At 25.7% G+C, this 23,997-nt stretch overlaps 2 protein-coding genes across 2 annotated transcripts; both read right to left on the bottom strand.

The window, feature by feature from the left end:
* Positions 1-19,332: 19,332 nt before the first annotated feature.
* LOC113367733 (programmed cell death protein 7-like) lies at positions 19,333-21,885 on the bottom strand. The gene is made up of 6 exons (XM_026609314.1): positions 21,856-21,885; positions 21,723-21,774; positions 21,356-21,363; positions 21,101-21,287; positions 19,650-19,842; positions 19,333-19,570 (listed from the first exon to the last, which is right to left on the bottom strand). Exons 1-6 carry the CDS (start codon positions 21,883-21,885, stop codon positions 19,444-19,446), a joined length of 597 nt encoding a protein of 198 aa, XP_026465099.1. The 3' UTR covers positions 19,333-19,443.
* Positions 21,633-23,872, bottom strand: LOC113366403 (tubulin-specific chaperone A-like). The gene is made up of 3 exons (XM_026608002.1): positions 23,553-23,872; positions 21,856-22,073; positions 21,633-21,774 (listed from the first exon to the last, which is right to left on the bottom strand). Exons 1-2 carry the CDS (start codon positions 23,759-23,761, stop codon positions 21,926-21,928), a joined length of 357 nt encoding a protein of 118 aa, XP_026463787.1. The 5' UTR covers positions 23,762-23,872; the 3' UTR covers positions 21,633-21,774; positions 21,856-21,925.
* Positions 23,873-23,997: the final 125 nt, after the last annotated feature.

The raw sequence follows: 23,997 nt of genomic DNA, 5'->3' as shown, positions 1-23,997 counted from the left end.
AAGTATTGCTTTTTTGTTAAATATACCAAGTTATTTATGGATTGCGTTTCAAAGACTTTTATTATTGTTCTAGTGACTAACTGAATTTTATACAGTTTTTTGTAGCAGTTCAATGTTTTCTGCGACCCGCACTTTGGGAAACGTTGATATATTATATTCTACTTTAGGATTAGTTGGGGAAGGATTTTATTGTTTTTTTTTCTTTGGTTTTGCAGAAAGGTGTTCTAGGGTTTTCCAGGGTTGCACAACTCCATTGTTACAAATTTTTACGAGCGTTGAATATTTGTGGAAAACTCTCGGATAGAACTAGTTGTTATAAATTATTTATTAGTTTTAAGTAACAATTTTTTTATTTACTATAATACATTATATACATATACTTATTATTATAAATAGGAGAATACTTTCATACCAATAAAATTTTAAACAAGAAAACCAAATTATTTTATCAAATCGAAAATGGACATTAGTTTCTGCATTAGTTTTTGTACTTATTAAGTTACTGCTTATAAATGATAAGATAATTAAAGTATCTTTAAAATACTTTATTTATATATAGTTTATTTATCAATTTTGAAACTAAATGTTTATTCTAGAGTTGATGTTAAAATCTCGTTTGTGCATTTGAGTTTTATATCTTCTGTAACTTTCAAAATATTTTTCTAATCAAATTGATATATTCAGCAAATTTATACAAAATTAAATGATTTATAATGTTGTCTAACATCATAATGCTTTGTACAAAATTAAATGATTTATAATATTGTCTAACATTATAATGCCCTACAGCAACTCGGTATACCTTAAAATCGTTTTTAAAATTGTTTAATTTTGAGTGAGTTGACTTTAAAATTTCTTTGTGCATTTTTTTGGTTATATTTTTGTAACTTCAAAACTATTTGTCTAACATAATTCATATATTTAGCAAATTTGTACAAAATTTAATGTCTTATAATATTGTCTAATATCATAATGCCCTACAACAACTCGGTATATTTTAAAATCGTTTTTGAAATTATAGTTAATTATATATAGTATTGGATTTTGAGGGATTTGACGTTAAAATTTCTCTTGTGAATTTTTTTGTTTTAAAGTTTGTAACTTCGAAACTATTTGCCTAATGTAGTTGATATATTCAGCAAAATTAAACAAAATTAAATGATTTATGATGTTGTCTAACATTATAATGTCCTACAACAACTCTGTATACTTTAAAATCGTATTAGAAAATAGAAAATTAATAGTAAATTGTCTTCGCAAACTGTTCGTCTAATTGTAAATTTTAAATGGTATGTCTATTTTTTTTTCCAACAAAAGGACAGAAAATGGTTGGAAATTGTATTATGTATAATATTAAATATATATATATATATATATATATATATATTTACCAAAACAAACTCCTTTTAATATCGGACGACTTAGAAATCTCGTCTATCAAATTAATTGTCTAGAACTTAATGAAACGTTTACAACAACATAAAAACGATTCAAAACATTCGAGACAATTTAAAACTATGATTGCGGAGCATATTTATACTTTAAAACACAATATGGACTTTTCTAACCCGACTGTACTACAATTCGAACAAAATTTATTCAAACGAAGAATTATAGAAGGATTTTTTTTGACTATTTACAGCAATAAAACAATAAATAAACGGAATGAACTTAACACGCTGTGCGACACAAATCTCTTTTTATTTAGATAGTATTTTCAAATTTCTCACATATATATAATTTATATTTATATATGTATATAAATAATATATTACATACCTATTCTTCCGGCACATCACTGAAACCCTCACAATTTTTTATCACAAATTCACAAATTATCTATAAAATTGTTTTAATATGTTTATTATTATTTTTATTATTTTATCAGAACAGATATGATTTAAATGACTTCTTCTTCTTTAGATAGAAATAATATGTCTCCATCGTAACATTTCTAATTCTGAAGACGATCGTGGTTTCCTAATTTGTTAGTCATGATAAATAAATAAGTGTGACATTTCGGACAGGTGTAACTGTAAATGATCATTATGATAATAATAATAACAATAACAATTGATTTATGTATTGTACTTTGTAACATATATGTCACAAAAGTTTGTCCGGAATAGTTTCCGAAACTACTGAACCAATTTTAGGTTTAATTGATTTATCATGTGCATTTATATCCAGATTAGGTTATAGGCGATATTAAAAAGCTTAGTTCATATTCGAAATATTAAGATTTTGTTAATGTTGAGTTATGTAAAAAACAGAATAGGCAACTCTTGCTGTGGCAATATTGATTGTTTTTATTGTTTTTTTTATAGTTTCTATAATTTGCTCTGTAACTTAAAAAATAGTTAGAATATTTCGTAATCCTTTGAAACTACGATCTGATTTGGGAAGGTTTTAGTATAATTATTTAAACTATATTATTAATAAATATAAATATAGATTATAAAACTATATTATTTTTCATCTAAAGTCAGAATTGTCGAAAATTAATTAATGATTGAAATTTGCGTTTAAAATTAGTTATGAAAATTTATTTAAAAGAGTCAGAAATTTTGATCACGTTTGATATGTTTTAAGTTAATTGTGTTAATTCTGATATGCAACTCGATATTTACAGTTATATATATATATATATATATACAAAATATTATTCAAATTTAAATTTTGTTTAATATTTACAATGTCATTCCGGATAATCATGAATAATGCAACAATGAAAAATGTCGCCAAGTGTCACAAAATTTATTCGGTTAAAATTAGTTAAACACGATTAGATTTTGACAGAGTTTTTAAACTAAACTCTAACTACATACATGAAATATTTTTAAAAATATATAAATAAAAATATAAATGTCAAAATTGACTAAAATGATCAAGATTGAGTCAAAATTTAGTCAAAAGAGCTAAAATCGATCAAGACAGGAAAAATTGACTGCATCGAGCAAAAATTATAAACAAAATAGCAAAAATTGATAAAATAGCCAAAGTTGATAGAACCGAGCAAAGAATAATAATAAAATATGGAAACTTGATCAAAATGGCCAAAATCGAGCAAACGTTGATTAAAAGAGCAAAAATTGATGAAAATGGCCAGAAATTAAAGAAAAATTTCCAAATTTGCCTGAATTTTCTAAAATGAGCGAAAGTTTACTAAAACATCCTAAATCGACTAACATATGGTAAGTAGAAAATATTGAAAATTTAGTTTTTTCTGTATTATTTGTTTATTATAAATCTTTATTGATAATTTAATTTCCTAATACAAACTTATTTCAAAAATATTTAAACATGGTTTTCTTTTGTAACTTTTTAATTTTTTACCCATTATTATTTTGTTTCCGATTTTTTTAACTTCCCGAAAATGAAAATGTTTGCATATCTTCACGTTTCAGAGGTTTCTGAACATTTTGGCATACCTCAGAAAACATAGATGTGTGTGTGCTGATACAAATTTTGTCGACGATTTCGAGAACATGGCTCCACCGATTTGAGTGGTTCAAAAAACCTTCGATTCGTATTGATAAGGAGACGTGCTGATTAGTTTTTAGCAAAGGGCAGGTCCAGCCGTTTCGGAGATATGGAGCAAGGAGTGCAGAAAATAGAAATCGAGTTTTTGAGAGAACGGAGCATCCGATTTGAATGATGTAAAAAACATTCAATTAGTAATGATTGGGAGAAGGTGTTGTTAGTTTTTCGCAAAGGCAGGCCCAGCCATTTCAAAGATACGGAGCTAAATGTGTAAAAAATGGCAGTTTTTGAGAGAACTAAGCGTCCGATTTAAATGATTCAAAGAAATTTCAGCTTGTTTTAACAAAATAATTGATTTTGGCAAAAAAAAATTATTCCAAAATTTTTTTTTTTTTTCAATTTTTTTTTTCAACAAAAATTTTTTTGTACATCGAAAATAAGTCAGATTTTATTTTTAATTCTGACTAAAGTTCTAATATACTTTAAACAAATAATTTCAACTTTGCAATTCAGTTTATATAATTCTTATAAATGTTAAGACAATATTACAATATTAATAATAATCTATTTGAAAACATTCAGTATTCCTCGAACATTTCGTTACGGTACGGGAAGTTCCAGCAATTTGCCTTAAGGCACGATGCTATATACCCCACTAGTTTGGCTTAAAATTAGCAAAAATTTACCAAAACTGCCTAAATCGACTGATATTAAATATGTTAGGTAAGTACAAAAATTTCTTTTTTATTTGTATTTATTGTTCTTTATAAATATTACTAACGAATTTAATTTGGTAGTCACATAATTTAAAAAAATCATTCAGTTTAATTCATTTTTTATTAGTATAAATTTTTTTTATATTTTTGAACGATTCACATTTAGTTTTCAAACATTCAGTTTTTTTCTAATTATTTAATATTAAACTTATTGTTGAATTTCTATTCATATCATTTTGATAAACTGTTTTAAAACTCTGCCTTATGGTAATTTCCTAAACCGGTATAGAAGAAAATCGAATATTTTAAAATAATGTCAAATAATTCCAAAATATCGATCAGATCTATGTTGGATTTTGAAGTTGAATGAATATAAAAAATGATTTACAGGAGTATTCTGATTCTACTATTTATAGGCACTTCAATTCAAGGTTTGAAATTGACCCCTGAAAAAGTTCATCTTATTGCTACTCAGGTAAAAAATAAAAAAAAGTAAAAATAGAAATAGAAATTAATTAATTTATTTATTTTTTTATTATTTTTTCCTAAGGCGATTTTCGGAGTAGGTCTACCAGTGGTTCTCAAAGACCAGTCCGTGACAGTCGGTTCGGTGATGAAAGCAAATTATAAATTGCAATACCTGACGGACACTCCTGTGGGAAATTTATCTTATCATCAATTGTTTGATGACGATAATAGTCGTTCTGGTGATGGAATTTCCAAAAGAGATGTCGATGGTCGTGAAAATATGAGTTTGACGAGATGGCACGTTTATAGAAGTATCGAGATGCTGGTCAACAGGTAAGAGAAATAAGAACTAAATACTAATTTATACAAAATTATTAAAATAGTTGGGCTTTTATTTAAATTCTAACGCGATATTTAACATATAGAGATCTGAACAATTGTGGAATAAAATTGGACTACTTCATAAAATAGGAAAATAAAAACAAAATTTTGTGTTGAAGCAAATCTTTTAAGAAAATTACAATAATGGACAACATTTATATTATCATAACAAAACCAAAATGAGCAAGAATCTATTATAAAGTAAACTGACTGAAAATATCAACTAGTTGGTATTGGTATTTAGCCTTGAGGCGAGTTACATGAACTTCCTGATATGTGTAAATAATCGACTTAATCAATAAAAAATAAATTAATTTATGAGCGATTCAATGTATTCCCAGTGGATTTATTACACATATTTGAAAACGAACGAACTTAACGTGAACGGAGTATTTTCTAAAAGCAACTTTTCAAAAATCAATAATTTTTATAATTGAACCAGTTTCCGTAGGACTTTAATGATGTAGCATGTTCATTAAGACCAAGTACTCTATCGTTATACCAAGTAAATCGTCTAATTTTAATTTTAACAAACGTCAAAAAAACTACTCATTTTCTCAAACTTGGATGAATTTTTAAAATTAAACTACTTGTCGCAAGGCCATAATATTTCAGTAAGTTCTATAAGACCATGATATGTAACGCCAAAAAAGAGTTCCAGGAAAATTGGCTTGAATTTTTTTTCAACAGTTAATTACAAGGAAATTGCTCGGTAGATTTTCACCTAAAACTAATTCTTTGATTTTTTAAAATCGATTCGGTAGTTTGAGCCTAAATGTGGACGAAGGGTTTAACACTTTTTTTCAAATTACAAAGAAACGGCTTGGCAGATCGTCGCACAAACGATAGTCTGACAAACGATAGTCCTTATTAAGATACATCAAACGCTTTTTAAATTTCTGAAATCGGTTCAAGCGTTTTTGAGAAAACGTCGATGAAAGGTCCAATTTTGACAAATGCCAAAAAAACGATACCAATTTTTGCAAATTTTGACGAATTCTTAAAGCTAAACGAGTTGTCGTAGGGCCGTAATATTTTAGTATGATCTACAAGACTATGGTATCTACCGTCAAAAAAATAATAATAAAAATCGTCGAAAAAACATTTTTAACACTTCGTTACAAGAAAACGGCCCGGCCGATCTCTATCAAAAACTAATCAGCACGATTCCCAACCAATATCTTTCGAACGGTTTTTGAATTTTCATAATCGATTCAGAATTGCGAGCTAAAACGTGGTACGAATTTTTTTCACTTTTCTGCGATTTACAAAGAAACGGCTTGGCTGATCGTCGCACAAAACTGAGAAACGATAATCCTTATCGAGATACATCGAATTGCTTTTAAATTTTTGATATCGGTCCAGTTGTTTTTTGAGAAAACGTCGATTTATGGCAAAAAATCTTTTATCTACTTTTTTCCAAATGTTGGTCTCATTTGATTCAGAATGACTTGAAACGTCGAGAAATCATAAAATTAGGAAATCGGATTTTTTGATGAAAACAAACTTCTCCTTCGGGAAGTCAATTAATTATTATAATTAACCACTTTTTGTATGAATATGATATTCTAGTATATTTATTAGGACCACCATACAAAGATTTATTAAAATCACTGATAATTTTTTTTTTAACAATCAATTGCGAAAAATGGGCTGGCCGATATTTGTCCAAAACTAATGAGCACGTTTGCCAAAAAACATGTTTCGAATAGACAGAGAAATTTAAAGAAACGGCTCAGTCGATCATAACAAAAAGCTAAACAACGCGAGTTTTTATCGAGTTTCATTGAATTCATAAAGTTTTTAAAACGATTTAGCCGTTTTTGACAAAATTTCGATGAAAAGTTTAATTCTTAAAATTATTGAGTAAATATAATAGTATAAAAGATATAATATAATCATTAGTCTGTTAATATAATGGGGAATTTTCATATTAAATAAAAAAAAAATATATTGAACATAATTTTTTTTCTAGTTATGGTTTGCAAGGCAAAGAGTGTATGTTACGAGCAATTTGTGAAAATGCAGAAAATCCTTTCACCCACGAAAATGGACTTTTAGGCGAACTGATGCACATCATACTGACGTAAGTAATTATACAAATATTCAAATTATTTTATATAAAAATATTTAATATACTCATTATTAATATTTAAGTCCATCAACTACTAATGAAGCCGTGAACCAGCATTCGGACAATGAATACATTTCTGCAGAAAGAATCGGCAGGGAAGCTCAGAGGGATTTCGAATATGGACAAGGTAATAAAATTAATTTATATATATATATATATATATATATATATATACATACAGAGTATCCTAGAACTCAAGGTCAAGCCGTATGATATTGATATGAACTATCATAACAAAGTCGTGAGCAAAATGTACTAACAAAAATCGTGTTATGTTTAGGTTTTTATTTTTTTATTCAAACTTTTTCATTATGACATGCCAAGTATTTTACCATTTTACAATCCTGATTAAATGTGCAAACTTTTGATGAAACTTGCTAAAACACTTTAGTACAATTTTTTTAAATGAGAGCCTTTGAAAGTCGACCGATTTTGAAAATTTTAAATTCATAGTTCAACAAAAAGTCTTGATTCTTGAAAACTTTGGACAATCGTGTCATTATTTTTGACTGTGGTCTTAGAAATGTTATTAATAATTACGAATCCAAAGTTTCGTTGAACAAAATTATCAAAAATTAATTACAATAACCGAAAAACTGGTGATTTATACACTAAAGCTCTAGTTTGCACTTAAAAGCTCATAATTTTCAAACTGCATAGAGTATTTTTTTAAAATATTTTTTAATGATAGTTACAATTCGTTTCGGCTTGATGTTGAATTCTGGGACACCCTGTATATATATATATATATAATTATGTGTTTGCAAATTGTTTTGCAGAAAGATGTTCCAGAGTTTTCCACGATTGTGCAATGCCCTTACTGCAGATTTTTTCAAATGCCGAATATTTATGGAAAAACTCGAAAACAAAACAATATTAATACAATTTTCATAAAACAACAAACAATATTTTTATTTATAGATAAAACTCAGAAAAATCTAATTAGAAAAATAAAAAATTCTTTACTTTTAATATGATGAAAAACTTTAACGTTTGGGAAACTCGCCAATAGGTAAATTAATGGTTACAAATTATTAATTGCACTCTTGAATGACAAATAATTATAAAAATTCACTCGTTCTTTATTTGGACTAATAATTTTATATAACATTTTTTCAAAGCTTTTAAGCTTTTTCGTATAAAAGTACATAATTGGAAACTTGCCAATAGGATATTTCCAAACAACTTTTTCAATTGACAATGTGACATATCAATTAAAAGACCTCAAAGAGTACAACACAAATCTAATACTTATTTTAATTTTTGTGATATTTTTAAATAATATTTGTTATACTTTTATATATAACAAGTGTTATGGTTTGAATGTGAAATTTTATATATAAAGTCTTATGGTGACTTCGATATTTAAAAAGAAATTATAAATAAGTGTGACATTTTTCGAGATGTAACTGTAAAGATGGTTTGAATATGATAATTAATATAAATATAATAATTTATTAAATTATTGTATGATAATTTGTTTAGTGTGAACGAAGTGCATGTAACGGTTCTCAAAATTTGTTTCTTAATATAAAAATAATATATATATATACATATATATATATTCAATATATATATATATATATATATATATATATATATATATTCAATTCAGAATCATACAAAATATATATATATATATATATGTATGTTATATATATTAATATAATATATATTATGTATATATATATTAAAATTACCTTCAGGAAAAAATTGCCAAAAATCTATATTTTGACAAATTTAGAATAAATTGCTGCACTATAACTAAAATAAATGCAAAACAATTAAATAAATTAACTAAAAATGTTTATTATTATTTTTTATAATTGCAAAAGTTTTACATACCAAAACAGAAAAACATCTACAAAAATTTGAAATTTAAATATTTAAAATTTAATTTGAAACTTAAATATTTTCAAACTTAAGATTCCTAATTTTTAATTCATATTTTCTAAATTTTTGTTACCTAATTTTGTGATTTCTGATATATTTAAATTTGGAAATTTTAAATTTTCTAAAATAATATCAGTATTTGTTTTTATATTTCCAAAATTCATTTTTTCCGAATTTATACATTTATTACTTAAAAATTTGATATCCTGAATTTCAAATCTAGAATATTAAATACAAACCAATATTAGAATTTTACAATTTAGTACTACAAAATATAGGTTCAGTATATAAAAAATTATTAAATTATATTTTAATTGATAGATATTAATAACTATATTATAATATGTAAAACTTCAAGATTTAATATTTTTTTAATTTTGAAATTTTAGTGTTTAGAATACAATATGAAATATTGAAACCAAATATTTTTTAATATTTAAGATGATATTATAAGAAGCTATTTTCAAACTTTATTTTTATAATATATATATAGGTCTTATATTAGTATTAATTTTTAAATAATTATTTTTAATTATAATTCCTAATTTTTAAAATTTAAATTTATTTTTAAAATTGTTATTTAACATTTCAATTAAGTATTAAGTCTAACATAATATCAAAAGCTTCAATTTTTCAACTTTGATTTTAAAATTTCGATATCTAAAATTTATATCTATTTATATATATTTATAAACTTATAAATTGAAAATTGTGAAACAAAATATTTTTTTCATTGAAATACATAAAAATTTGTAAAAGAAAATACTTATATTGTAAAAATACTTATCAATTTGTTTCGAAAAAAATATTATAATTATTATAAATTAAGACACTTATAATTTTGTTAAAATATCATAAAATAATCTAAAATTTGTTAAACAACATAATTATAAAAGTATTGTAAAGCTTATTAAATTGTTGAAATATATTGCAACAAACAAATATTTATATTAAACAAAATTAAAATTTACTAAATATAAACATATAATAAAGAAATAAATAAGTTTATAGTAAATAAATTAAATAAGTAATAAAATATAGTTAATAGTTAATTAAATTATATTAAGTTTGCAAAATATTGACTTTAGCTTTATTATAATATCATTATACTGACGAATTGTTAAATAAATAAATAAATATCAAACTTTAGAATCTAGTTTCTAAAATTTTAATTATAAAAAATGTTATACTATGAAATATCAAAATGAAAACTGAGGACGTCGAAATTTTAATACTCTTATACCAAAATACAAAAAATTCAAAATGTGAAGCTGAAAGAATCCAAAATTTAAATAATAATTTCTTTTTATTAATAAAAATTGTTAATACTAATGAATATACATAATAGCTAGTATTCTACCAAATTTTACTATTATTTATTTTACTGTTGAAGAATCTTAGACAAAATTGCAATTAATAACTCAATGCAAATTATATGTAACACCACAAGTTACATATATAAACAAACGTCTTTGTTATAATATTTAAATAACAATAACGACAATGACAATGATAAAGTCTAAATAAATAAATTATTTATATTTTTAATTTAATTTCATTCACAAAGTATGTTAACACGTTTCGGTTTTTTCTTTCTATTCATATCAGGGACGAATTGTGGAAAATCGGATTTTGCGGAAAATTTTCGAAGGGATAAAAGGACTTTGGTTTTTCCTGATAAGCATCCTTATACGTTACAAGTAAAATAATTTATAGATAATTCAAATAATTGCTAATATATACATAAATTTAAATTGTATTAGACTTTGTTTTTTAATATAATTGTTCAAATAAAACACACAAGGTTGAGAACAATACATTTCGGTTCAATAAAATATAAAATTAAAAATATACGAAAGTCTATATATAAATATAAATAAAAATTGTCGAGTTTTTATAAAGTCGTATTTAATATATAATTTCATTAAGATGAAAAATAGGTGAAAATAGAAAAGCTAATAAATTACTACGTATTTCCAATTATAATTTAAAATAATTAAAATAAGGTTTTATTACTGTTTTTAAAATTACGTATAAAATTCAATTTCTATTAATGTGTGAATAAAAAAATATATATGCTTTTTTAAAAATTTTTGTGATGTTTGAAAATATTTGTGCTAAATTTTGTTATATATATATATATATATATATATATATATACGTACCATATATTATCTATCTTAATCATATTTAAATAAAAAAATATTTTTAAAAAAATAATAGACAGCCTATCAAACAAGCAAACTTAATTTTATTAAATATTTTATATTAAAAAAACATAAATTTTGCACTCATGCGGCCCTGTCTTTATTAAATTAAATTAAATTTAATTATTAAATTCATCTGCAATATTATTAAACATTTTTTTAGAATTTTTACATAGGAAGTCTACTTTTAAACTTAGTGTATTTTTTGCTTTTAGAACGGATAGCAAAAATATTTTATACTTATATTGATTTAATATTTATTTATAGTAAATATTATATATAGTGTTATTTTAATATACTTTTTAGTTTTAGTGCTTTATGTGTTTTTATAATATATAAGAATAATTTTAAAACCAAAATGTTTTTATATCAATATGTGATTTTTATAGTGATTTTCTTCGTGTGCAACAGTTGGGGAAATAATATATTTGTAAATATTAATTTTTATTTAATAAAATTGCATATTATTCATTAATATATAAGGAGTATCCCAGAACTCAACGTCAAGAAAAAAAGTTATAAATGAAAATTATGAGCTTTTAAGTGCATCCCAGAGCTTTTGTGAAACTGTGACCAATTTTTTTGTTATTGTGGTTAATTTTTAATAATTTTGTTCAATTAGACTTTGGATTCGTAATTGTAAATAACATTTCTAGGACCACAGTCAAAAATAATGACATATTTGCCCCAATAATGATAATTTGTTAAACCATGAATTTAAAATTTTTAAAATCGGTCAATTTTAAGAGGCTTTTATTTAAAAAAAAATGCACTAAAGTGTATTGGCAAATTTTATCAAAAAAATGTGCATTTAATCAGGATTGTATTTTGGTAATACAATGGTATTTGGTAAATACTTGGTAGTTTAATAACAAAAAATTGGAGTAAAAAAATAAAAACCTAAAAGTGACACGATTATTGTTAGTGCATTTTGCTCACAACATTTTAGGCTCTCTTTTAAACAAAATGCACTAAAGTGTGTACTTATTTAAATGTTTAAATGTTTAATAATGTACACACTTTAATTACTAAAATACTTGATGGTAATAAAAAAAATGTAAGAAAGTAAAAACTTAAAAAACTTTAATTTTTTCTAGTGCATTGACACAAAAATATTTAGTGTTATTTTTAGGTTTTTATTTTTTACTCCAATTTTTTGTTATAAAACTACTGAGTATTTTACTATTTCACAGTCCTGTATGAATGTTCAAACTCTTGATGAAATTTTCCAAAACACTTTAGTGCATTTTTTTTAAAGGAGGGCCTCTCAAAGTCGACCGATTTTATAAATAGAGAGCTTTTTCATAAATTTTCTTTCTTTTAATTCGCGATTGTATTAATTAAGTGGATTTAATTAAATATCAATTTAATTTTTTACAATGATGATTTTATTAGACATTATATTTTTTATACAGTTTTTTGTTTATATATATATAAAATCATGACACACCTAATACAAATTGGAGCTAATTTGTTCCAATAAATTTGGAATTCACAATTCAACAAAAAGTCTTAATTCTTGAAAACTTGTGACGAATGCGTTATTATTTTTTACTGTGTTCCTAGAAACCGTGTTATTCACGGTTACGATTCCAAAATTTGAATAAACAAAATTAGTGAAAATTAACCACAATAGCCAAAAATTTGGTCACACTTTTACCTAAGCTCTAGGTTGCACTTGAAAGCTCCAAATTTACAACCAACGTTAAATAATTTTATTTTTAGTTTTTTTTCAGACCACTTACTGTTAATCACCCCGGTTTTAGACCCGGAGTTCTGGGTCACCCTGTAATTATACCTAGTAAACCACAAAACATAATCAAAACGTTAATATTACGTAACAGATGTTACGTCAAACATAGCGGTTATGTAATCTAGAAAAGGGAAAAGGGCCTGTTACGTAATCTGATAACGTTATTATTCCTTTTTAGGCTATTTTCGGCGTGGGTGTTCCAGTAGTCCTAGAAGACCAATCTGTAACCGTCGGTTCAGTTTTTAAATGCCAGTACAATTTAAATTACGACAGATCTACTCCAGTAGGAAATTTATCATATGTCGAATTATTTGAAAGTGATAAATCTAGATCGACATCAAAAGAAGAAGAAAAATCTAAATCGTCATCGGACGATGATAAATCTAGATCAACATCAGATGATGATAATGATAATCCATTATCAGATGACGATAAATCTAGATCGGAAGATGATGAGTCTGAATTATCTTCAGAAGACAATGGAATTTCCAAAAGAGATGTAAGTTCTATGAACGATGGTGAAAAATTTTCTGGAATGACCAGATGGTATGTTTATCGAGGAGTTGAAGCTCTTGTAGATAGGTAAGACCTGGTTATGATTTTATTAGATTATATTATATATATATATATATATATATATATATATATATATGTAATATTTTTGCAGCCCAATCGTCGAATTAAAAAAAAGAATAAATAACAAAATTATTTATTCCATTAAACGCTTCGACACTTGATGTGTGTCATCATTCAGTAATCTAATCATATAACATAAATACAAAATTGATGATAAATATAAATATATAAATAAGGAGTAAATTATACATACCAAACCAGGAAAAAAACAGAAAAAAATAATTATGATGTAAAATTGATTGAACACTAAATTTGTGTAAAATAATAATATACTATTATATTAACAAACGAGAAATTGAAGGAGCACATATTGCCCTCCTATATTTTATGTTATTGATAGCGGTGCATTATGGACACTGATCAAGGTTACAACGCAAGTGTTTTTGATTTAAGAGAAGAAAAAAGGCAACTGAAAGTGTTGTCAAAACTGAAAACCAAAAGAAAATCTTCAACGGCAAATAACTTTTTTAAAAAATAAGAAAAAAAGCTTAAGAAAGGTAAACAAATAACACCTTTATATTTATCTAAAGAGGAAGGATTAGATTTTGAAAAGGAATTGTTAAGATAGGAAGAACTGTTCAAATTCTTCTGTAAAAACTCTATTCTATTTTTAATCATTGGTTCTCCTTCACTACACTTTCGTTGTAACCTTGATCAGTGTCCATAATGCACCGCTATTAATAACATAAAATATAGGAGGGCAATATGTGCTCCTTCAATTTCTCGTGTTCAATCAATTTTACATCATAATTAATTTTTTCTATTGTTTTTCCTGGTTTGGTATGTATAATTTCCTCCTTTTCTATATACATATTTATATTTATCATCAACTTTGGATTTCTGTTATATGTTTTTCAGATTTCTGAATGATGACACACATCAAGTGTCGAAACGTTTAATGGAATAAATAATTTTGTTATTTAATCTTATTTTTAATTCGACGATTGGGCTGCAAAAATATTACAAACACACATATATATATATATATATATATATATATATATATATATATATAATTAGATTTTTTCTTCGACGTTGAGACATATCTTGAATATTGATTTTCAGCAAATCGTCGAAATAAAAGAAAATAAACAAATAAAAATATTAATTTATAATATACGTTTCGACACGGATTGTGTGTCATCATTCAGCAATTTTGTTAACAGTATCTAAAAAATATCTACACAGACTAAAAATTAAATTTAATTTTATATTTAAAATAATTAAAAGATTTACATACTACTCCAGGAAAAAACATTTTTCTTGATGAATACATATAGAAAATAAACTATTACATAAAAAATAAACATATTATGTGAACATGTTTTGTTTTTAATTTTAAAACTGAAAATTTGTGTAATCTAGTTCTGAGCAAATCGAACTCATACGACGAAATGTCACGTGACACTCGAAAAGAAAAATAAAACATAAAATAAAGAAGACTATGAAACACAATTTCTATTTGGAAAATTATTTTTTGACAATAGTCAAAGATTTGGAAAATTATTTTTGAAAAAAAATGATAATATTTTGATAAGAGTCATGTACTAGAAAAGCAGAATTTCGTTTATTAACGCAAAGGGGGTTTAAAAAAATAAATACAGATTCAGCAAATTTTATGAGGTGAACATTCTTTTCTTTATGTAAAATAATAGCGTTTTTGGTATTGAAAGTATGGTTTAAACTAATCACATGTTCCGAAAACATTGTCTTAAACTGATTAGGATTTTTAGAATTACAAATGTGTTGGTCCATTCTCTTGTAAATATATGGCGAACTTTCGCTAATGTAACAATAATTACAATCATTACAATCTACTTTGTAAACATCAGTGATACGCTCAACAGGAGTTTTAGACTTTAAGGGAGTTGAAAGTATTGTTAAATTTCAAAACTAACAAAAAACCTTCATTTAAAAACAATTATTTTAGAAAAGTGAAAAAATACCTAAATATGACAATGAGAAAAAAATATATTTATATATATACATGTATACGTATATATATATATATATATATATATATTTATATATATATATACATGTATATATATATATATATATATATATATAAATCTATTTTTAGTTACGGAATGCACGGCAAAGCTTGCATGCTACGTGCGATTTGCGAAGGATCCGAAAATCCCTTCACCCACGAAAACGGAATCCTTGGCGAACTGATGCACATAATACTGACGTGAGTATCGAAAAATCTCTATTGTCCAGTCGATTAATAAATTATTAATTAATTGTGAATACTTATTAAAGTCCTTCTACGACAAACGAAGCCCTTAGCGAACATTCGGACAACGAATATCTGATGGCAGAAAAAATCGGCAGGGAGGCTCAGAAGGACCACGAAAATGGACACGGTCAGTAGAAATATAAAAATAATATATATATATATATATATATATTATATATTATAAAGCATGTGGATCATTTATTTTGTTATTATATTTTTAGAAAGATGCGGTAAAGTGTTTTCGGAATGCGGAATGCCTCTGTTACAGATTTTTACTGCCGTGCAGTATTTATATAAAAATAAGATTTTATGAGGTTGATTTGATATGATGAATAAATAGTGTAAAATTATATTTATATACGTATATTTTATTAGAAGTACAGTGATAATTGATATATGTATATTGGAATGTAGAGGTTACATTTACGTAACAAATGTTGAAGTTTAGTTACGATATTTGGTGATACGTTGATATAACGTGGCTACTTTTTTTACATATATTTAAATATCAACTCAAAGATCAGATTTACTTGTCTACAAATTTGACGAAACTTTGCTTTGTTATAAGGTTTGATAGCCAAAAATAACTCCCAAAGATATTATAGGCCTGTGAAAGAGATATTAGACCTATTATAAAATTCTAAGTCTCCTAAATTGATATTTAAATGTATTTTTCTTGACACACTTCAACGAATCTTTGAAATAATTTTAAATAAAAAAATAAATTTAAATATAAATATAATTATTAAATATTATTTAATACAATTGTATGTAAAATAGAAATATGTATTCAAAATTAATGTACTCATATTCTAACAAAAGTTCATAACAATTATCTTGAGAAAAATGGTCTTAGCACATACACGTAATTATACCTTAAGGTATAGGTACGTGTATGTGCTAAGACCATTTTTCATAGGCCTATAATATTTTATAATGCATCAACTAATTCCCACCTAATATCTTCAAATTTCCAAAAATGTAGTTTTTATCAAGTTTCATGAAATGGCATTTAAAGTTGAAGAAAACTCATTTGACTCAGAAATAGTCGTTGTCTTTAAATTTTGAAGTCAAACGATTCAAAATGACTTGAAACGTCGAGAAAACAAAATTAGCAAATATGATTTTTCTGTAAAAACATAATTCCCGTAGGGTAAGTTATTGTAGTCGTTTCGTTCACGTTTCAGAGGTTTCTGAACATTCTAGCATACCTCAGAAAAAATAGGATGTGTGTGTATGTAAGGATACAATTTTTCGTCCACGATTTCGGGCGCACGGATCAACCGATTTGAATGGTTTAAAAAACATTCGATTCCTATTGATGTGCTGATTAGTTTTTAGCAAAGGCAGGTCTACCCGTTTTGGAGATACTGAGCAAAGAGTGCAGAAAGTAGAAATCGAGTTTTTGAGAGAACGGAGCGTCCGATTTGAATAGTGAAAAAAACATTTTGCTTGTATTGACGAAATGAAGAACTGATTAAATTTTTGGGAAGGCAGTTTTGGATATACAGAAGTAAAAGTAAAAAAAATGCCACCTGGCGGTCAAAAATAATCATTAGACATATGCACATAAAATTATCAGATATTTTATAGAGTTTTTATAAATGAGTACTAATTTTGTTATAATTTTGTTGGTTTCCGAACCGAAATCGTTAATTTTTAAAGTTAACTTATACGGTTCAAACCATATTAAAAATTTTCCGGAAAAAAAAAATTTCAAACGTTTCAAAAATATACAAAATTTTATACTTCAAATGTGACTTTTAAATTCACAATTCAGTTTGAAAATGTATATATTTCAAATTCGTTATCCTAATCGTAAGAAATATATCCTCAGATGCATTCATTCGGCACCTCTTGCTAAAGTAAACATTCTCAAGTCTTTTGAGCGATAAGATAGTCACTGTATATTTTATGAACGATAAAATATATAGTGATTATAATTATCTATTTGAAAATGTATAAAACAATTGTTGTAAATCATTGATCAATGTTTATTGATCACTGATTGTTTTCTCTCGAATATTTAATTCTGGTGTGGAAAGTTCAAGCAATTTGTCTTAAGGCGCGATGCCCTGCACCACTAGTTTTTAAATTGGTTTTTATATCTGAATTTTGTTTAAACACCGTTCATAAGGGTAGTCAGATTACCGTATTTTAATCGTTATATACTAGATGAATGCTATAGCATCCACGTCAAGTATTACGCTTCTACTTTACGCAATCTAATAATAGAGAATCAAATATTACACTTGGACAGTATAATAATTACAAAAAAAATTCAAATTCACTTTAAAATTTGAATGCTATAGCATTCATATCATTCTACATTACAATGAAAATGAATGCTATAGCATTCATGTCCGCAAACGTATTCACATAATTAACTTCCCATAGGGTAAGTTATTGTAATGGGCCGAAAATCGGAATTGAAAATTTTTACATTTCTCGACGTTTTGAAGGTTTCTGAACGTTTTGGCATTCCGCAGAAAAAATGGATGAGTGTGTGTGTGTGTGTATGTATGTATGGATACAAATTTCCAGTCACGTTTCCGGGCGCACGGATTAACCGATTTGAATGATTCAAAAAACATTCGATTCCTATTGTTAAGGAAAAGAGCTGATTAGTTTTTGGCAAAGGCAGGTCCAGCCGTTTCGGAAATACGAAGCAAAGAGTGCAGAAAATAAAAATAGACTTTTTGAGAGAACGGAGTATCCGATTTGAATGATCTAAAAAACATTCAATTAGTAATGATTAGGAGTAGTGTTTAATAGTTTTTGGCAAAGGCAGGTCCTGCCATTTCGAAGATACAGAGCTAAATGTTAAAAAAATGGTTAGTTTTTGAGAGAACTAAGCGTTGCATTTAAATGATTCGAAGAACTTTCTGCTTGTCTTAACAAAATAATTGATTTTGGAAAAAAAAATTTTGTTACATTTTTTTTTTTTTTTTTAGTTTAGTTTTTTGTCGAAAATATTTCAGATTTTATTTTTAATTCTGACTATAGTTCTAATATACTTTACAAATAATTTCAACTCTGCAATTGAGTTTATATAATTCTTATAAATATTAGACAATGTTACAATATTTATAATAATCTATTTGAAAACATTCAGTATTCCACGAACATTTTTTTACGGTACGGGAAGTTCCAGCAATTTGCCTTAAGGCACGATGCTATAATTGCCTCAAGACAGAATACCACTTACAGCTAGTTTAAAGTTGATGTTGTAAATGAACTAAATAATAATAATTGCATACATTATAACTAGTATTTTAAAGAAAACTATGAGTATTTCAATCATAATTAATTTTATATTTGAAGCATATTAAAAACAATATATATATAATAAAGAAGATAATATATAACACTGAGGCACACACAAAGTTATAAAAGTATAAAAAATCATGCTAGAGCCTACTAATAATATTATTCATTAATACTTATTTTACATTTTTAAAATATATTTAAAAGTAACACACAATTTATACTAAAGAAATGCTTTGAAATGCTAAAATACTAATTGTACTTCATTTATCATTACTTAAATACTTTTTCCAAGAATCCGAACTTGGTTCGACGGGCATGACGTAACCTATGGGAATTTTGGAGCCTTCGGCATCATTTGGGGGGACTATGAATTGGTCCCAACAGGATCTAATAAAAGACACATGTAATAGATACATTTATTATAGACTAATTAATATTAATATTTAATGTTAATGAGTTTGTTTACCTTATCGCGACGAATTCTTGAATGCTGTTTATTTGAAAATCTGCAGCATTCTCACCAAACAAAGTCTTTTTCCATTCTTCCTCGAATGTTTTTGGAAACTGCTTTTCGTAATGGATGTTCAATGATTTTTTTAAATCTTGCTCTTCTTTTACGTAGTGCGCTAACTTTGCTTCCCAGATTTCTTTTAATTTATCTGAGGAAACAAAATACATTAATGATATATATATATATATATATATATATATATATATATATATATACTAGCTAACCCGGCAAACGTTGTTTTGCCATAAAAAATATGCCTAAATTGATAAAAAATCAATAAAATTTCAAAATTATTTGACATATCATACTTCAAAAATTAATTCACTCGCATCATAGTTTTTTGTTTATTATACTTTTGTCATGTCATATATGACAATAAAATTTTCTTTCAAATATTATTTATTTGTTAATAAATTAATAATTATTTTAAGTCATCATAAGAATAATTATTTAATTGTTAAATTCATAATTTTGGCTAAATCAACACAGGAATATTGTGGAAATAAATATTTTTTTACATAAAGATCTGATTTTTGACATTTGCATTTTATTTCAAATTAATTATAACTGTCAAAATATTTTCTTGTCGGTCAAAATTTAATATAATATGATATAATATTTAGTTTTAGTGTCTAGTTTGTTTTTGTCAGATTCCAATGATACCCTTAGAATGTACTATTTATTCCATTTAAGAGGTTACAATTTCCTGTAAGATTAGCATTTGCGATGACAATCAAAATATATCTTAACTGATATATTAATAATAATATTATATTTTAATTACACAAATTTCTTTACACTCTGATAAATAATTCCAACGTATCATAGTGTTTTGTTTATTTTAATTTTGTTTATGTCAATAAATTAAATTTTAGTCTAAATCAACGCAGTATCTTTATCTAAATATACAATTTTTATATAAATATTTGATTTTTTACATTTGCATTTAATTGAAAAATAGTGAATGTCAATTTCATATATCCAATATGCACTAAATTTATAAATGTCAAAATATTTCCTTCTTGGTCCAAAATTAATATAATATGATATTATTTATTTTACAATAATGTTTTGTATCTATAATTTGCTTGGCAATATTGCCTATAACATAACTTGGAATAATTAATATCGAAATTTCCTTAAATTTTAACATTTGTCATTATAGTGATTTGTTTTTTTTTTGGTCATTTTCTGTCAAAATTTTTAGAAATTTATAAAAATTATGTATTTATATTTCAAATTTACTTTTCAAAATTTCCTATAACCTAAGTTGGATATATATGCACACGATGAGCGAAAATTTAAAATCGGTTCAGTAGTTTGATCGTCCGTCGCGAACCAACATCATGACACGAGATTTATATATATATATATATATATATATATATAATAAATTTATTATTTACTCATTGTGTTGATAAAATCCTCATGATGAACCAAACTCAATTTCTCCCCTCGAGCCTGTGCAGCCTGATTTCTCAACCCGCGCAATTCTTTCAAAGGCTCAATAATTCCCAACCAGTGACGTGCTTGTGATATTCTAGACTTGACATCGCTTAATACTGATTCGGATTCTTTGATTTGTAATTTTTTCTGTATAAAAACAAACAATTATAAGAAAAAATAAACAAATAATTGCCTAACTATGTCTGTTACTTTACCTGTAATTCTTTTTATGTTCGTTTGCAATATCTGCCAACATTCCATCAATTTCCTTATGCAATTCAGCCCGCCTTAAAATATCCTTTTCCATTCGTTCTCTAAATTCCTGTTTTCTAGCTTTAACAGCCAACCGTTTCTGTTTCCGTTTCGAAACACACTTAGCAACATTCCTAACAAAAACAGGATTGTCTAGTATTTCTAAATTTTCTTGAAGTTTCGTTTTTAATATCTCAATTTTTTCAATCTCAACATTCCAATTCTCCTCAGATATATCTTGTGCGTTTCGTCTTAAATTATTTTCAGTGCTACTTAAGCTTTTTGTTATGTATTTAATTTCTAGTAGAAGATTCTTCAAATTTGATAAACTTGCATGATTTATTTTAGTTGATTTGGTTTTAACGTTTACTGAATTCTCAACCTAATAAAAGATACAATAAAAATTAATCAATAACAGTAAAAATGTATCAATAATAATTAAAATGTATTCATTTATTATTACCTGTGTATTAAAATTGTTAGGTGATGCCATTTTAGAATTATTAATTCAGTAAAGTGGTGGTTAAATTAAATTAGCAATAATCGGTGCCTCCTTCAGATGGTGGCAGTTTTTTTTGTGCGTCCAACAAGAATTGTTCGGCTGACTTAAATTCTTCTGTCTCTACAAGATCTTTTTCAGTGTCCAAAATTGACTTTAAACCTTCGTAAGCTTTTTGCAACCTGAAAGTAGAAATAATTTATATTCCGCGACATAAGTTATCTTAATAATCGTAAACAGTTTGCCTATCTTAATGGATTCTTGAGCAACATTGAAATATTAGTTCAGGTGTTCCTCAGGGATTCATTCTTGGTCCACTATTATTTATTATTTTTATTAATGACATATCTGAAATTATTAGCTGTGCACATTTATTATTTGCAGATGATCTCAAACTATATCTCAAAATAAATTCTATTGATGACTGCTTATTATTACAGTCTCAACTTGACTCTTTCCACTCTTGGTGTGTCTATAACAAATTACATTTAAATATATCAAAGTGGAAGATTCTTAGTTTTTCACATAAGCGCGTTCCCATACATTTTGATTATAAAATTTCTAACACCAGCATTGATAGATGTAATAAAATTTCAGACCTTAGGAGTTCTATTTGATTCTGGTTTGTTTTATACGGATCATATAACTGATATTTGTAATAGAGCACATAAATCTTTAAGTTTGATACTGAGAAATTGTAAATAATTCAATTCTAACAATACACTTCTTTGCATGTACTATTCTATTGTACGTTCAAAATTAGAATATGGTTCGATTATTTGGTATCCTCATCAAATCAACAACTCTGATGCAATAGAGAAGGTTCAGCAAAAATTTCTGAAATATCTTTATTATAAAACACATAAAATTTACCCTGAACGTGGCTTTGACCACAACACTTTACTAAAAGAATTTGGTATTCCTTCCCTTGCCTCACGTCGATTTATCTGTACAATTATGTGTTCTTATTTAAACTTTGCAATAATTATATAGACTGTACGCTTATTCTTAACCAACTATCCTTTAATGTTCCAAGGCTATCTAAGCGTTTGCAATTATTTTTCAATTATCCTACTCCTGAATCTAATTCTCTCTTTTATTAAATTTGCCTATTTTACTTATGTCCTCTAACTTTAACTTAATTAATAATGAAATAGATATTCACAACACTTCACCTAATAATCGAATAATCTCCGTCTGCACAAGTTAACCTTTTTATTTTTTTTTTCAAATATCTCATTATTTTATCTTATTCTGTATATAAATAATATTGTTACATTCTGCATTATATGTATTTTATATTAAGCATTTTATGTTAATAACTATATATTGTAACTTTGTATATATTTTAATTGTTATTCATTATGTAAAATAATTGTATTTTTGAGTCCTCTTGGAGAAATCTGTGGGCTATATATTTAAATAAATAAATAAGTAAAGTTAAAGAAAAATTGCAAGGGGCTTTAAATACATAAAATAGTATTTTCCTGCCATTAAGAAGACTTCTCATCAATCTCTAAATTTTTCTTGATGTAACTTCAATTTTTTATACTTAATGTATGATTTTATGAACTATTAAATACTATTATTAAATGTATTATCATTTACCATTTTGAGGTTATGTTACATTTTCACCTAACCATTCATCATTTATCATTTACCTCCTCCTGCAGTCCGGAACCATCATCAGAGCCTCCTGGAGCACCTCTTCCTGTTTCCTGATCTCATATTCGCCTTTTCCTTGATCTTTATAACTAATTACACGTTTTTTTTGCTGTTCGGCTTCCTTTTCATAACAATCAGCTTCTTTAGTCAATCTTTTAACAATACCTGTTTGAATTTTGATTTGTCTGAGTCGTGGATCAGCCATTTGATACAAAATAATAAAGTATTGTATTATTGGAATTATTTGGTTTTGATGCACAAGGTTAAATGATGACAATGGGAAATATTTTGAAGATTTTGAGATTGAGAGAAACAAAACAAATGTGTCATGTCGGATTGGACAATGGAGATGAATCATGAATAATAATAATAATATTATATGTATGTTTATTTATCTATATATGATTATATTACTAGCCAAGGAGATAAATTTTGGAATTT

Source organism: Ctenocephalides felis, unplaced genomic scaffold (assembly GCF_003426905.1).
Source record: "Ctenocephalides felis isolate EL2017-DRISC unplaced genomic scaffold, ASM342690v1 CF-g0.4_SCAFFOLD_01170, whole genome shotgun sequence".
NCBI classification, from domain to species: Eukaryota; Metazoa; Arthropoda; class Insecta; order Siphonaptera; family Pulicidae; genus Ctenocephalides; species Ctenocephalides felis.
Note: the sequence above shows the minus strand (reverse complement) of the source record. Positions and strands in the feature narration are given on the sequence as shown.

What these genes read in the sequence shown, in the direction of transcription:
- LOC113367733 (XM_026609314.1), bottom strand. Translation starts at nt 21,885, where the DNA reads ATGGCATCACCTAACAATTTTAATACACAG. An exon ending in CTAACAATTTTAATACACAG is followed by an intron (nt 21,775 to 21,855) that starts GTAATAATAAAT and finishes ATCTTTTATTAG; the next exon opens with GTTGAGAATTCAGTAAACGT. An exon ending in CAAGAATTCGTCGCGATAAG is followed by an intron (nt 19,571 to 19,649) that starts GTAAACAAACTC and finishes GTCTTTTATTAG; the next exon opens with ATCCTGTTGGGACCAATTCA.
- LOC113366403 (XM_026608002.1), bottom strand. Translation starts at nt 23,761, where the DNA reads ATGGCTGATCCACGACTCAGACAAATCAAAATTCAAACAGGTATTGTT. An exon ending in GTTCCGGACTGCAGGAGGAG is followed by an intron (nt 22,074 to 23,552) that starts GTAAATGATAAA and finishes TTCTACTTTCAG; the next exon opens with GTTGCAAAAAGCTTACGAAG.